The sequence below is a fragment of the Spathaspora passalidarum genome (assembly GCF_000223485.1).
Source record: "Spathaspora passalidarum NRRL Y-27907 unplaced genomic scaffold SPAPAscaffold_1, whole genome shotgun sequence".
NCBI classification, from domain to species: Eukaryota; Fungi; Ascomycota; class Pichiomycetes; order Serinales; family Debaryomycetaceae; genus Spathaspora; species Spathaspora passalidarum.
In genome coordinates, this window is record NW_006767425.1 from 748496 (window position 1) to 764950 (window position 16455).

Sequence of the window (16455 nt, forward strand, 5' to 3'; positions counted from 1 at the left end):
GACGATACCTTGGCGAAATGTTTTGAAGTTAGGGAAAAAGCAGGCCCCTTGGCTAATAGAGATATCATAAATCATCCCGGTGTATCGCCTCCAGATTACATCCAACGTCATAATCAAAAGAATGGTCTGGGCGATGGGACTTTATTGCCTCCAAATGTGCATTATGAAGATGTAATTCGAAGTTTAGGGGATAAGTTCTACATTGGAAAAATTCTCACTGAAGACGACCTCCCTATTCAGTTATCTCTTCGAGAAATCATGTTATATCTTGCCGAACTGTTTTTAGAATATACGGACGAAAGAAGGATCCCCAATCTTGTGAAGTTAACGAAAATATACGAAAGATGTCGATTTGGTCCTGATCTAATTCAAGAGCGAGATTTATTTGAATTCATGATTGAATTTGATAAATTTGGACAAATGTGTCAAAATGATTATCAAAATAAATTGCCCAAGAATCAATCAAGACGAGTTTCTAGATTTAGTCGTCGTCTGAGTACTAACTTTGATGATACCGAAGGTGGGTACATGTCGAATTGGGATTATAGCAGTGGTATCTTCTATGATAGTTCATTTGAATTACATCCTGAAGACGATGATGATGAAGATGAGGAAGAAATCGCACCACCATTCCAACATCGTGCTGTAGAAGCAAAATATTTTACAAATTTGGATAGCGCAAGTTCAATAGCGGACGAGTCACAAGAGTCGCCAGCCGGATCGATTAGAAAAGTCAAGAGGAAGGATAGTGCAAGCAGTACCAGATCGGTCATTCGAAACAAATTGGCCCTTTCCAGTAGACATACATTGCTGAGCATTAGACGAAACGCTGCCGCGGAAATGCTGTCATTAAAGCGAGAAACCAGTGGATACATCACCGACTCGGAAGCGGATTTTGATCAAGAGAGTTTTGTGGATGATAGACCTGATGAGTCAAGTCCATTGTCAGCCATGGACTTTTATGGATTTAGAAAAAGACGATCAACTTTTGTTGCCCCTGATGAAATTCAAGATAGAGATCTAAACATTTCCAATGATGAAATTAGAAACATTGAGTTTAAAAAACGACAACGATAAATTTATAGAATGTATAGATATAATATTAATAACTAATTCTGTCTAGGCTTAACTATACCCTCATGTATGAAATAGTAGACTATAGTTCCATCGTCGTTCACCACGGCAATAGCTATACGTTGAGGTGGGTTACCGTGGATCTCTGCAATTCTCTTAAACCATTGGTTAATCTCATCAACGGATAATTTAGAATTTGAGTTGGTTTTAGGAACTATCCATTCAACATCTATCTCCTTATCATCTAGTTTCTGTGGAGGTTTTCCTGAAATAGCAAACAATTCATTGCTAACTGCATGTATTACAACATCAGACCATTGGTTGTAATGTGTTAAGTTGATTTTGACTTGTTCTGCAAGCGTCAGTGTCATATCATTAGCAGCAATAACAATAGTGCCATCACTAATGAGAACACAGAACTCTACTGCAGGTAAAGAAAAAAAAGGAACCATTTCGAGAAGGTCGTGCGCCTAGGCCAACACTCTAAGTGGCTGCAAATGCCAGTGTAACACTATATCATGAGATAGTTTATTCGTCCGGTTGCTAGTTTGTTATTCATTAAGTTGGATCTTTAAGTTAAATCGCACCATGATTTAAGGGGCTGTTTATAGATTACACTTTTGAGTTTTTGGTCATTTTTGCAGAATTCTTTACATGCATTAAGGTGATTATCGGATTTAGGTGGTATTCCAACCGTCGTATCAAAAGTTGATCTAGTAAAAGTTGACAATCATCTTTCCACTCGTTTGTAACACTCACAACCATAGTTAATGAGGGAATTTCATAACGGATACTATCCGGGTATGTACGGACGTCACAATCTCGATTTACCCCAGGTTTTGTGTTGTTAAGTGTCACCACTTTGAGTTGCCTTGACAAAGTTCATTACAGAAAAGCAGATGCAGATTTCATAAACGGCGTACATATCTGTTTCATCAATCTGTTTTTATTTTACCGCCATCAACATTTAAAACTGTGCAATTTTGCCTTTAGTGCGAAATTCGGAATGATTTTCCTGAATTCGACCATTTATCCAATATCTTGCTACCCCGTAACACGGCAAAACGTTCGCCCAGCTTCAACTGCGATCTACAGATCGAGTTTAATACTATATGCATGCTTTATCCTTAGTGCATGTGTACGAGATTTGTCATCTAGGTTTTAACTATTGTTAGACGAGGTTGAGTTTCCCAATTGGGAAAAACTCTAAATAAAATATTTTTTGTGTGCTTCCTAAGCAAAATAAAAAAAATTTTCTCCATGCAGGTAATATATCACAAAGTGGAACTTGTTCAAACAACGTTTTTTAATTAATACTTCACACAGGCGATTTAGTTCTCCTGAAAAAAGCCCTACAGTTTTTTTTGTCGACAAGAAAATTTTGTCTGGCTACTACAAGCGACGCGTGTATTTTTTTTTATTTCATTTTAAACGAAAAGTGTCGGGGGATTCTAGACCCTGTATTACTAGTAAATTTCTTTTCCATACAACTCCTATCTTCCCCTCAGGTCATAATGGTCTGGAACCATATGTCGTGATACAATCAAGTTATTGTTTGTTTCATAGTATTGTTATTTGTACCCCTCTATTATACTCAGTTTCATCATTGATTTGCTCTGGATTGTTTGAATTGTATCTAAACTAGTACAATTATAAAAAATATAGACAAATTTTATGAGTTGTCCCGGTGATTTAGGACAAAATCGACAAGAAACAATAGTATCAGGACCACAGTATTGAAAAAATCGATTATGTATGAAATCTAAAAAATATTCCGATCGAGTTAATTTTTTTGTGTCGGGGTTCGAGGTCAACGGTCTTAAGGCACAACTTTTTTTTTTGCGCTAGACTTTAAATAGTACGTTAGTCTGCATAAATTCCAAAAATCGTCTGATTTTTCTTGAGCTTCTACTTCTGGCTATACTATCGTATCATTTCCAATTTACGAATAGAACGTCACCCCGTCATCTAGCACATAAGCTTTTGCAACCACAAACAAATACCAGTGCTATTTAGTGTTACACATTCTTGCCCAAACTCCAAACTAGGAATATATACCAAGAATTTTCGAAACCCTAAAAACCAAGTAGCGCCTAAGAAAATCAAAGTTATAGTTCCGCTAACAAAACCACATTCCGTATCGTCAAAATTAATTTCCCGAGATTAAAGAATAATTGCAATTCGCCCATTTCCAAGAATATTTTTTTTTAATGTATGGTATGATGTCGTTCGCTGCAGCTCCAACTTACACTTCTTTGCTCCAAAAAGAAAGGAAAAATCTTTCTTTTAAAACGAGTTTAAATTCCGGAGCCAATGCCCACGATTCTGATAACAATTCTCTCAAAACTTCTGTTACTAATAGCACCCTTACTGGATTTGACCTTGAATCAACCAATAATTCGTTTGATGAGTTTGTTACAAAAGTTAACTTAGAAACCAGAAACATTCACAACAACTACTCATTGACCAAAATGGATACTAGACAATCGCAAGATGGACCCGCAACTCAATATAGGGTTAGTTTAAGTTTAACCAAACCGGAAATTGAACTCATCAGATACACTTGGAATAAAATGTTATTGGATGATGAAGATACAACTCCAAGACCACCAAGTAGATCAACCAGTCCAGGTATCCCTGGTGGATATCCTGGAGACGAGACTCTTACACGTGATACCCAAAGCTCCAACTCCAGTACTGCCAAAATGATAAAAGCGCAATCGTCTGCCATCGCCACAAGTTTGTTTTGTCGTCAATTTTACGCCAACTTGTTATCACATGAACCTGCATTAGAGAAAATGTTTCCATCCATCAAGCATCAAGCCGTCAGTTTTGCTGCAGTCTTGTCTTTGGCAGTCATGCAATTGGAAAATTTGTCAAGCTTGGAAGATTATCTTTTTAAATTAGGTAAGAGACATACTAGAATCTTGAACATCGAACCTGTGCATTATGAGTTAATGGGTGAAGCATTAATTCAAACTTTCCATGAAAGATTCGGATTTAAGTTTAATCAAGAATTGGAAATTTTATGGATTAAAGTCTATCTTTATTTGGCCAATAGTATATTACAATTTGGTATTGACCCAGTGATGCAATATAATGAAACTCCCAATCCTAACCTGCTTGCCGCACCATCATTCACCCCATCTAGAAGAAATAGTATGGTTGATGAAATCGCTTCAACATTTGATGATACCAAATCAATGAGCACTCAAACTACATCATTGTCAACTCATATAACTGGAATGTTCAAGAGTCATAAAAATAACGGACATGATTCAAAACCGGTTCTGCCAGTAGATCCACTTCCTTATAATTCCATGATTCCATCAATTTCTCGACATGGATCACAGCCTCAAATTCGGGCTGCACCTCCACCACCTCCACAAATCAAGAAGATGCCAAAGAAAAGAAAGAGGGATTGTGTTATTATGTAGATAAATGTTTTACGTGTATTATGTTGTATAGTATAATGTATCATCGTATTTGGGTTCAGGGAAAATATAATTTGATAAACCGGTACCAAGGCACTTGTTTGCAGATTTACGTGATTGTTACTAGTAGCTGTGAAAAAAAAAATAGTATACCGAGGCTGTACACGATGGGTATGATGATGTAATATTAACGTCAGTTTTGGCATATCGATGGATGCCTTATGCCTCGGTATTACATGTTAGGCTTGCATAGTCTCAGTTGAGCATATCATTCAAATGACAGGTTTGCCAAGAACTCGAGGAAACTTTACGGCATTTCCACCTAAAGAATGTTCCGAGATGTTCCAGATTATATTAACTGATAGCGGATGATTCCGAAGTCATGATCACTTGTTCGATGATGTCACTCTAATTTCAGTAAACCATGAACCTCGGAAATGCAAATCATTGTCCGCGATTAAAAAATATTTTTTTCGAGCATTGTGTTGAGACAGAAAACATGACCACAGGGAATGCCATGCAATAACCCTAGTCATGTGCTGCGAGAGTTATGTGATCATTGGTTGCAAAACCCATGGCTGTGTTTTGACAGAATCAACAATATATAAATCCCTGTTTACCACCCTTAAGTTTAGATTAGTTTAACTTCTCATCATCAAACAATTTAAATTACTCAAATTTAACTTACACAAAACAAACTTTACGCGCTATAATACAATGTTGAACGATTACGACAATATCCCAAGAAACTCAACTGCTTCCTTAGGTGCTATGATCGCCAGAGCAATCAGAAGAAGAAAACAAAGAAAGGAGCTCTATAAGAAATATCCAGAATTGAAAGAAGAAAAGAAGTAGTTTCATTACAACCAGTCAGCATCTAATTGTTTCTGGAAACATACTTCTTGCATTGCAGTTTTATTCATTGATTGTTAAATAAAACGTATACTTACTATATCCCTCTATAAATATCTTATCAATAAATGAACTTCCATTTTAATAACCCAATTTTATTACATTGCAGTTTCACCAGGGATCATAATTTAACGCGACTTGCAGATGGTTGCATTATACCCTTTTTGTACTCGGTTGGCACAACAAAAATCGAAACAGAAGATTGAAATACTTGGTAATGTAGTATAGAATAAAACTTCTTCATAGATTTAGAGGTAATTGCACTTATCTAAATCAGTGAATGTTAGGTTGCATGTTTTGAACCCCATATTGAGGACAAACAGGTTCTGGAATGTTTTATATAGATACATTAAATAGTACAGCATTAATTTTCCGCAAAATTCTATTTCTTACTGCTTCTACCTTTCTCTTCAGTTTTAATGGTCTACTATCTTATAAAATTTATTTCATAGTATTGTTTAATTATAATTTGTCGACTATTGACACGTTCCATTAAACATCCAATAAAGTCTATTTTTAATGTAAATAGATTTATCGTTTGCTTATATTTTATTTTTTTAGTTTTTTTCATCTCTCTTAAAAAGCCATGTTCTACAAAAAGGCTTGGCGTATAGGGGACAAAACAATGGAACTTATTACTGTTGTCAATCCATCCACATAACCGTAACAAGTGCAAAAAACTAAATATATTGTGATTTAGGTTATAGGACACGTCCAGATAGTCTATATTGAGACTATTTAAAATAGTTGGAAGCCCCAACTTCGCAACAATCTCGAATTAAAAATCAAATGCTTCATATCCAACGCGGATTTCTTATTTGTAAGTACCGAAATTTGACCCCTGTCAATAATAAACTTTTTTTTATTTTTATGACATGATATCGACTCATTCTCTGACATGATTTTTGATTCGCCAAGAAAAGGTGCTCGAGAGGAAATTAAATCCGGGAGCGAATGCAAATTTAGTTTCTTGCTTTTTCATTAGCTGAACTTTAGACCGTTTGACATTCCATCTTCAAACAACTCACCAACCCAACTTATTCCCCAATTGACATGGAAACTAGATCTCAATATGGAATTAAATCAAATAAAAGTTAGTTTAAGCTTATCAAAATCGGAAATTGATATTATTAGATATTCTTGGCAAGATATGTTAATTGAAAATGAAACAACTTTCCCTAGACCAACAATTAGATCAACTAATCCTTCAATTCCTGGAGGATATCCAGAAGAATACCCCAATGAACCAGATAATCAAACCATAGCTGCAAGTGTGTCCGACAGAGTAAAGGCTAAATCTTTAGCGCGGGCAACTACTTTATTCTGTCAGCAATTATACAAGAATTTATTAGATCGCGATCATGCATTAGAAAGAATGTTTCCATCCATTAAACACCAAGCAACACATTTTGCTACCGTGTTGACAGTTGCAGTTATGCAATTAGACGATTTATCCACTTTAGACGATTATTTATGTAGATTGGGTAAAAGGCATGCTCGAGTTTTAGGTGTCGAGCCAGCACAATTTGAACTAATGGGAGAAGCTTTAGTCGAAACATTCCATCAAAGATTTGGAGCTAGATTCAATCAAGAATTGGAAATTGTGTGGATTAAATTATATCTTTACTTAGCAAACACTATTTTACAGTTTGGAATTGATCCAGTTATGAAATTAGAACAAGAACAACTTCCTGCTTATGATAATCGCGTTTACAACCAAGAAACAAATATGGGTTCTGAGCCAGATTGCCCAATGGAGGTATGGGATGTAGAGGCACCACCTCTATTGACTCCTAAGATCATTCTGGTGCCTTCTCCCACAATATATGACGATTTCGATCAAACGAGCATGGGACGAGGATACCATTCCGCATGTCCTTCATATGGTAACCAATAAACTTCATGTAGCTTTAACGGTGCCTAAACATTCATTGGACACAAAAACAATTATTATTGTTATGTAAAGTGAATTTTTTTTTCATAGTATTTAGGATGCAGCGAATAAGAAATAATTGCATATGGTTTATGTTGAAAACTTTCTGATAGTAGTAGCTCATTGCAAGTTGATCTCGATGTTGGTAGTAATGTGAGATTCATTTTTCATGTTTGCCAAGAACAAAGAAAACTTCTCGGTATTTCCAATTTTAGAATATTGCATAATATTCTAGAAAACATTAAACAATAGGGAATGATTACCAAATCATGATGATTTAGTAAACAATGCCTCGCCAATTTCAGTGAGTCTTTGTGGACCAAAAAATAAATTTTCATTCGTTGTGAAATCTTGGTAAGCCATTATCGTAAGGTTGCTAACCAACGATCCCAGTACCCAAATGTATGGGTGGTGAATGATTGTTGGAGATAATCCCAGAATTGTTATCACGCTTGAAACAAATCTACCTTTTTTGCTATTGCTAGACACCTTGGAATTCCGTGACCAACTATTCGTTTACACAAAATCAGCTTCTTAGTTTCAACAGCCTAACAGTTTGAAGGGTCGCAAATGACAGATCTAGACCTGTCAATTATTCAAGTTACAGGTGTTATACAATAAAACCCTGTTGATTCGCAGATACGAACGAGAAATAGCCTGGAATTGTGTATAATTTCTCCTCTTTGAGTTGCACAATTTCATTTGGCCGTTACTTATTTTCTTGGTCTTGAATTTAATTGGTTGCACAGTCAACCTTCCACCAAGTTCGTAAATATTTTCCTCCATCAAATGGACTAATTTCATCCTTGCTTATTAGTAAATTTCATTATTAGCCTAGTAGTGATTATTTTTTAGTCGGAAGCAGGGGCTGCATGGAAGGCGGTTCTATATTTTCTTTTTTTCTCTTCTTCTCAGTATTGTTCTCTAGGTCTAGATTCTAAAGGAATGCTTGGCTGTTACTAGAGTCGTGTGTAGGATCAAGAATAACAGTTACTTCAATCAACAAATGATTCTTTGATGTTACAAATATACAAATATATCCCCCATTGCAGTTACATGATTTTACCAGATACTCGGAGGAGACGATGTTGGTGGATCTAAAATAGTGAAAAAAAGGTTACCCTATTGGGCATAATAATGCATAAGCGTTATACGTCAATTCCGTGCATGGACTATTGTTTGGGGATGAAACTTTTAAGTTTAAGGGATGGTCTTGTGTCATTATGGAGACATATTTTAAACTTAGCCAAGAAAAGCCTCACTGAAAAGAATTTAAATACTAGAGTGATCGCAAATGCTTGTTCTCATAATGTCAATTCCGAATTGCTTATCACTACTTCAAACAAATCGCATATACAGAAATAAATAAACTACGATGATAACGGAAGATTCACACACTAGCGAGGAAAATCAAATTAAAATCACTTTGAATTTATCAGAATCAGAGATAGAAATTATTAGATATACGTGGAATAAAATGTTTTTAGAAGATGAAGGTATTGCTACCAGACCATTAATTAGATGTACAAGTCGAGACTTTCCAGGTGGATATCCGGAAGAGGGAGCCAATCCAGTTCAAGATGTCTCAAGTACAACGTCAAGCATTGCTCAAATGCTAGAGGCTAAACGTTTAGCTACTGTCACTGGGGTATTTTGCTATCAAGTCTACCAGAATTTACTGGCTCGCTATCCGGGGTTAGAGAAAATGTTCCCTTCATTAAAGCATCAAGCTACCCATTTTGCCACAGTACTAAGGATAACAGTAACACAATTGGAAGATCTATCGCAGTTAGATGATTATTTATGCAGATTGGGAAAAAGACATTCTCGAATTTTGAAGGTGGAACCGTTACCCTATGAACTAATGGGAGAAGCATTAATAGAAACATTCCAACAAAGATTTGGAACTAAATTCAATCAAGACTTTGAGACTGCTTGGACTAAATTATATCTATTTTTAGCAAACAGTATTCTACAGTTTGGAGTCGATCCAGTGATGACCTGTGAAGGTCCTCTTCATAACAACCGTGTATATACTCAGCCCACTAGTACGGATGATGAATCAAGTTCCCAAGAACTGATCAGTTTTAAAGAAAATATGGAACCTTCCCCCACAATAGACCTCGAGGAGATTATTCCAGAACGTGGACGTAAATCTCCATATGATTTGTACAAACGGCCTACGATAAAATATTCTCGTCTGCTGATGGCGGCAATGGCCACAGCTGCAATAAAACGAAAGTATCGTAAAATCTGATCATAGGAGATACCCTTTGCTATTTATTTTAGGAGTTTCAGATATAGCGGTTAATATATTTGGTTTCTGTTAAAAAAATGTAATTCTTTTTGGTACAAACTGGTTGAGGTAATGGCTTTGTTGCAAATGTTGTAGATATTTTTTTATTTTTTGAACAATTAATTTTCCATTAAACATATTTGCCAAGGAGACTTACTGGCCCTTGAAATTTCAAAACGTTCCAAGATACAAACCCCGTCAAACAATAATAAAACGATTGCCAGGACATTGATGGTTGTACGTTGAATGATATCTCGCCAATTAGAGCAGATCTTTTATGGCGGAAATACAACCCATTGTGTGAATAAAAAATATTTTTTCACGCCATTGTTCAACCCTGTACAATATTATTACCGAGAAGTCATCCCCCCGTAGCAAGGCGGACGAGTTGTCACTGGTTGCAATAATCCATAGCATGCTTGAACTGACTCAATAATACGTATCCTCTTTCCCTATGTTCTGAGATTTAAATTCTAACAGTTCCAAAACAAATTGAGATACAAGGTTAAGTCGAACAAACAAATTTATCCATATGGAAAGACCATGCCAGTATTCTAGGAGATTCTATCACTTCCTTGATATCATGACTACTAAGGCTATCAACAGGTCATGCAAAAAAAGAAATAATTTTTACAATTGTTACCTAGAACTAAAATGTGAGTGTAAGGGGGCTTCTAATTATTATTGATGAGAGTGATATTATTTCGGAACACAAACACCTTGCTCTACTACGTATATATTAATATGCACATGAACCAACCAGGCTATCAATTAACCTTGATTATACTACTAAGTACTTTAATTACATATTTCCAAGGATATCTATCGATTTGATCGTTCCGGAAATTCTTGAAAGTAGTTTCATGCACCTAGAAGCCAGAAGAGTCGTAAAATTTAGATCCAGACTTGAGTTATAGAACCAAATAAAATGTATTATCGAGTAATTTGCAAATTGTAATAAGAGTATATTTTCATCTATTTTCTCATCTTTCAATCGGACAATTTAATTTCTTCCGATCGATTTCTTCTTGTCTAGTTTAATTGGTCGAGTGCAAATGCTATACAATAATTATTAATATTTTACTTCATAGAATTGTCCAATTATATCAGTTCTACATTCGTAACCATATTTATTTTAAATCAATGAATTGTCCAATTACATCAATCATTACATTTCCTTAATATCCAAATAAATATTATTTTTTGTAGTAAACAAGGGTTGTTTATCCAAGGCGGCTTAATGTTTATTTATTTTTCAAGTATTGTTCTACATACTAAATTGAGTTCTCGATAAAAGCTCGGCTGTTTCTGAAGTCGTGTATGATCACGGATCGTGATCGCTACAATTGACACGTCAATATCTGTAGTTAAGAAGCTAGAAACATATCCTAGTCAAAGTTTCAAGAATTCATGAGATAATTAAAAACTACTAATAGATCTAAAATACAGAAAAATAGAAAATCGGTTTATTCTGCATAAATCTAACCTTTCTATATTCCACAAGTTTTATAGGCTATTATTTGGATAATATTGAAATTTAATTTATAGCAGGATATCGTGTCATTCTAGAGACATATTTTTCAATACTTTGCCAAGCAAAGAATATCGAAAAAGGGTTTAAATATTGAACTGACTGCAAACTGTGCTTTATCATGAGAATCGGTATTGAAATAGTGGATTACTTAACATTGCATCTACAATCAATTCGCGTTTAAAGCATAGCTAAATTATAATGACAGCTGAATATCCAGAAAATATCCCTATAAATCAAATCAAAGTTAGATTAGAATTATCAAAATCTGAAATTGAACTTATCAGATATACTTTAAAAATGTTAGTAGATGATGGAACTACTACGGGACCAATATCAAGATCTGCAAGTGCAAAGTTTCCAGGCAGATACCCTGAAGAAGAAGAGTTAGAAAATGAAGTCACTGATGTTCAAAGTACAATGTCAACCATGGCCAAAATGTTAGAGGCTAAATCTATAGCCACAGTCACAAATGTATTTTGTGACCAAGTTTACCAGAACTTAATATCTGGTTTTCCAGAAATCGAGAAAATGTTTCCGTCATTAAGGCATCAAGCTACTCATTTGGCTACAGTACTTAGAATAGCTGTTACGCAATTAGAAGACTTATCACGTTTAGATGATTATTTATGCAGATTGGGTAAAATGCATAGGCGGATTCTAAATGTAGAACCTCCACAGTATGAGTTAATGGGAAAAGCATTAATTAAAACATTTCAGGAAAGATTTGGAACTGAATTTAATTATGAATTAGAGAATGTATGGATTAAATTATATCGATATTTGGCAGATAGTATTCTCCAATTCGGAATTGATCCAGTGATGAACTGTGAAGTTCCGGTTTTCTATAATCGCAGTTACCCACAGCCTACAGGTCTCGAAGTTGGATTGAATTCAGAAATACAGATTATTCCTCAGAATATTATAAGGCCAACTCCAACTATAGAAAATTCGGACCAAGATATTTCGGGAAGTATATACAATTCCCTGCATAGTTTGTACAGAGTACCTAAGGTTAAAAGTTATCGTCTGCAAATGGTTGCAATGGCCAGAGCTATAGTCAAGCAAAGATATAAGAAAGAATAAAAGTTGTAAAATACAGGGAGTATAACATTCAATAGGGTCTATGTTTGTAAACATTTTATTGTAGCTAATAGATATTTGTGTGTTCAAGTTAAAAGCGTAGTATTGTCATATAATATTCAAAAGTAATGAATGGGCGAGGGTAGTACCCAACTTTTTAGATTCTATGGTCTATAATATAGAAAAGGGATTGCTTAAGAACAAAGGAAACTAGTTGGTTCCAGAATACAAACCATTCCCGAGTCATGATTCCCGGTCAATTATATCGGATCTGTTCTATACAGTCCCGTATGTATTGCGTTGTCTTTACATAAAAAATATTGATCTAAAATTATTTAAATATTGAAATAATTTAGAGCATTTTTTTATTTTTAAAATGCAATATGTATAACGAGCAGTAGGACACGGGCTCTTGAAGTTTTGGAACCATTGATTACAAAACCTAGAACTGTACTTGATCGAGCAAAGAATATATAAATAGCTGAATCCTCTCCTATATTCAAGGATCCAGAACGCACTCATAATCAAACAATTTTAAATACTGAGGATTAACGAGCACTATTAACATGATTTACACCCTAACTTGTTAAACATTAGGACAATATCCCAAAAAAATACACCGTTAATTAGGAGCTATGATTGCTAGAGTGATCAGACGTAGAAAACAAGCAAAGGAGTTTTACAACAAACATTCAGAGCTAAAAGAAGAAAAGAGGTAGTTCCAAGAAAATTTATCAGCATCTAATTCTTTCTTAAACTGTTGCTTTCAAACCCTGATTATTATATTCAACATATGTTTACTATTCAGCTCTACGTGTTTTATTAAATATGTTAGAAATTTTGATTGTACTATGCCAATATCTTTATTTGAGGCTTGTACAGGGTGTGGCTAAGTTCCATTATACTTACAGGTAAACTTCATCTTGTGCCTTCTCTGGATTTCCTAAGAGCCGTTTAAACGATGAAACTGATCCTCAAATATCATTTTATTGGGATAATAACCTATACGAGTCACAAACCCTTCAACATAGTTGAGATCGATTGAAGAATAGTTAATTATTTCTTACTGGACCTTTAAGAAAGGGTTCTAGCTTTTTTTTTTTTTTTTGCAAGATACTAGTAAGGGAGGATTTAGATATGGCTAAAGATGCGAAGCTCTAGTTTCTCCTGTTTCAGATGCAAATTCTAATTTCAAGTTGTCTGATTACTCCCTCACATTATGTTATTGTCCTCCAGCTGCAAAGTATTTCAAGTTATTGTATTACTCAACCAGCTCTTTCTCTATTATCAATTATCAATAAACAATTATTGTTCATTTCGAGGCGGGCTCGTTTATTTATGCTGCATCAAACGAATCGCGTAAGTTTTTCTAAATTTCTATTCATATTACTTAGATATGTTTTATTCAAACGTTTGGCCGTTTTTAAGTCATATAGTGTCAAGAAGTTACTAATTGTTACATTCTCTGCTGAGGGTAAATATCTAGTTGCTATTACAACAGTACTAAAGCAATACTTTTGTGCATAAAGATTGGAATATATAACCCAAGATGAATCAAGTTAGGGATCTAACACATTTAAAAATAGAATGTTTGCTAGAGAGAATCTCCGCATACGTTTAATGAGCTAAATCTCATGCACAGCTTCCTACACGGGCCTATTGTTTGTTTATTCAACTTAATCCAGAATATTAACTTTTATTTTATGACAACGTATCCATTATTTCTTCCTCGTATGTGCCACCCAAGAGGAAACAGTATCAGGAAAGCCATTAAAATATTTTCATTCTGAAAATAATTCTAATGATACTAGTTCTGACTTTAGTTATCTACAAAACTATAGATTAAATTACATCTACTACAATGGTAACCGACCAACCTCAAAAGTCTCACCCAGATCAACTCAAAGTCAGCTTAAATTTATCAAAGTCTGAAATTGACCTAATTAGGCTCTCTTGGAATCGAATGTTAGTAGAGGATACAGCAGCTTCCACTAGACCACTACCCAGGTCTCATAGTCCAGATATGCCAGGGGCATTTCCCGAAGAAAATGAACTTCCAAATGGAGTAAATGACCGTCACTCTAGCTCATCAAGTTCTACTGGAATTCTACTGGCCACATCATTAGCTTCATCAACAAGTTTGTTTTGCTATCAATTCTACGAGAATTTGCTATCTCGTCTGAGTAACTTAGAGATAATGTTTCCATCATTAGAACACCAAGCTACCAAATTCGCCACGGTTGTAACAATTGCCGTTATGAAATTAGATGACCTATCAAGATTAGAAGATTATTTGTGGAAATTAGGAAAAAGACATAGCCGAATTCTAAGCATTGAACCTATTCACTTTGAAATAATGGGAGAAGCGTTGATCCAAACTTTCCATGAAAGGTTTGGAGCTAAATTTAACAAAGAACTAGAAGTTTCATGGATCAAATTATATCTTTTTTTGGCAAATAGTATTTTGCAATTTGGAATTGATCCTGTTATGGATTGTGAAGGTCCTGTTTGCAATTATCGTGTTTATATACAACCCAACAGTATGCCCATCGAACTAGATTTGGCACCACCAACGAGTACGCAGAACATTATACTACCATGGAATGTATATAACACCCCAGAACTGAGTCCACTTCCACCTATAAACACACATTCTAATCCCGCTGCTGTCCCTCCTTCTGTTCCTACTACAGCTCCTCCTCCTGTTCCTCCCCTTCCTGATGCAGCTCCTCCTACCACTTCTTCCATTCCACCTTCAGCTCCAGATCATCATCATCAAGATCTTAAAAATAATAAAAGTGGACAGAATTCTTCACAAAGCTCAAATAATACAGATCAAAAGAGTTCACGGAGTAGGCGTTCTTCGCAGCACTCACGCGCACCACCTCCTAGACCTGTTGTACATCTTTATCCAGCGATGGCCGCAATGGCTCAGAAAAGAAAGAAGAAAAGATCAAAATGAAAGAAGATCATATATATATATATATATATAGCGGTAATGTTTGATGAATGTTTACTTGTAGTGATTAAGACAATGTTGGTGTAAGCTAAATTTTGTTATATTAATCTTTGCATTTTAACAAGCTAACGTCATTGAGGTCTAATTCATCTGTTTCTGAAATCTATGGGAAAGATTTTCCGATCAAGAAGGTTTCCAAAAATGATGAAAACTGCACAGCAATACCTGTTCTAGTATACTCATTATCCTGCGTTCAATAATGATATAAATTCACTGGAAATTATAGTCTCCTCATTGTCTGCGGGTAAAAATGATTAGTTCTATATTTGTTAAACTTTGAAAATATTCCGCGAAATGATCCGTGGGTGGTGTGCTACTTGTAGAGTAGAACTGATTTCAAGGCTCAGGTCTTTACTTTTACCAAATCTAACAATATCTGACCGGTTGATTCTTTGTCATATTTCAAAGGGTTATGGTAGTCTAGGTTATCAAGAAATTTAAGTCACTAATCTAAATAAATTTTAGCACTATAAAATGTTGAACAATTGTGATAGTATTCCAAGCAACTGAATAGTTATTTAAGTGGCCATATAGCAAAAGTTATGAAAAGAAGAAAGAAACGAAAGGTACTTTGCAAGAGATGCCCAGAATTAAAGAATAAAAAAAAGCCGTTTTTAAGCTAAGAAAAAAAAATTAAGACGCAAGGAGGAAACAGTTGCTAGAGACTTGTGTGTCCCTTTGATACTTGTATCGTTTATGCTTTGATTGTTGCAGAATAAGTTCTATATATAGTTTATCAATAAAACCGCTAGAAATCAATTTTAATTATACTGTACAAATATTTTTATTAGATTCTAGTAGTTCATTGAGGGTGGGGCAAGCTTTAACTTTATTTGTAGTATATTAGATAAAGTTGCGGGATAATTTCCTTTTGCGCTAAAATCGTATTGGGTTTGTCAGAGTAAACCCGGAGAAATCAAGTTCATATACTACCCAGCTTGAACCACTTTCGATTTGTTCAAACCTGATCCCGCCCCCTTTATTGTTCACCGACATCTCAAAAAAGTTGTAAATTTAAATTGTATTTCGCCCTAAAATCATGATTCCATAAGATAAGGTTTGTGATTATTTTTTTCAAGATACGAATGAGGGAGTCGCCTAATTTAGATTTAGCTGATAATACCCGAGAAACTCCTACCTGCTCTCACTGCAACATGCAACTCTCATATCTTG

At 35.0% G+C, this 16455-nt stretch overlaps 6 protein-coding genes across 6 annotated transcripts; 5 read left to right on the forward strand and 1 right to left on the reverse strand. All coding sequences in view use genetic code 12, as the record gives it.

Annotated features, from left to right (window-relative positions):
• Positions 1-65: 65 nt before the first annotated feature.
• On the forward strand, positions 66-1119 carry SPAPADRAFT_58099 (uncharacterized protein; the record flags this gene model as incomplete). The annotated part of the gene is made up of 1 exon (XM_007372325.1): positions 66-1119. The coding sequence occupies one exon, from the start codon at positions 259-261 to the stop codon at positions 1075-1077; it is 819 nt and encodes a 272-aa protein (XP_007372387.1).
• On the reverse strand, positions 1060-1466 carry SEN15 (Sen15p; the record flags this gene model as incomplete). Its single annotated transcript, XM_007372326.1, has 1 exon — positions 1060-1466. The coding sequence occupies one exon, from the start codon at positions 1443-1445 to the stop codon at positions 1110-1112; it is 336 nt and encodes a 111-aa protein (XP_007372388.1).
• A 1472-nt stretch (positions 1467-2938) lies between these two features.
• On the forward strand, positions 2939-4568 carry SPAPADRAFT_58104 (globin; the record flags this gene model as incomplete). Its single annotated transcript, XM_007372327.1, has 1 exon — positions 2939-4568. The coding sequence occupies one exon, from the start codon at positions 3285-3287 to the stop codon at positions 4509-4511; it is 1227 nt and encodes a 408-aa protein (XP_007372389.1).
• Positions 4569-6492: 1924 nt separating this feature from the next.
• Positions 6493-7317, forward strand: SPAPADRAFT_131849 (globin; the record flags this gene model as incomplete). The annotated part of the gene is made up of 1 exon (XM_007372328.1): positions 6493-7317. The coding sequence occupies one exon, from the start codon at positions 6493-6495 to the stop codon at positions 7315-7317; it is 825 nt and encodes a 274-aa protein (XP_007372390.1).
• A 1411-nt stretch (positions 7318-8728) lies between these two features.
• SPAPADRAFT_64181 (globin) lies at positions 8729-9610 on the forward strand (the record flags this gene model as incomplete). The annotated part of the gene is made up of 1 exon (XM_007372329.1): positions 8729-9610. One exon carries the CDS (start codon positions 8729-8731, stop codon positions 9608-9610), a length of 882 nt encoding a protein of 293 aa, XP_007372391.1.
• A 1771-nt stretch (positions 9611-11381) lies between these two features.
• SPAPADRAFT_48037 (globin) lies at positions 11382-12266 on the forward strand (the record flags this gene model as incomplete). The annotated part of the gene is made up of 1 exon (XM_007372330.1): positions 11382-12266. The coding sequence occupies one exon, from the start codon at positions 11382-11384 to the stop codon at positions 12264-12266; it is 885 nt and encodes a 294-aa protein (XP_007372392.1).
• Between the last annotated feature and the right edge of the window lie 4189 nt (positions 12267-16455).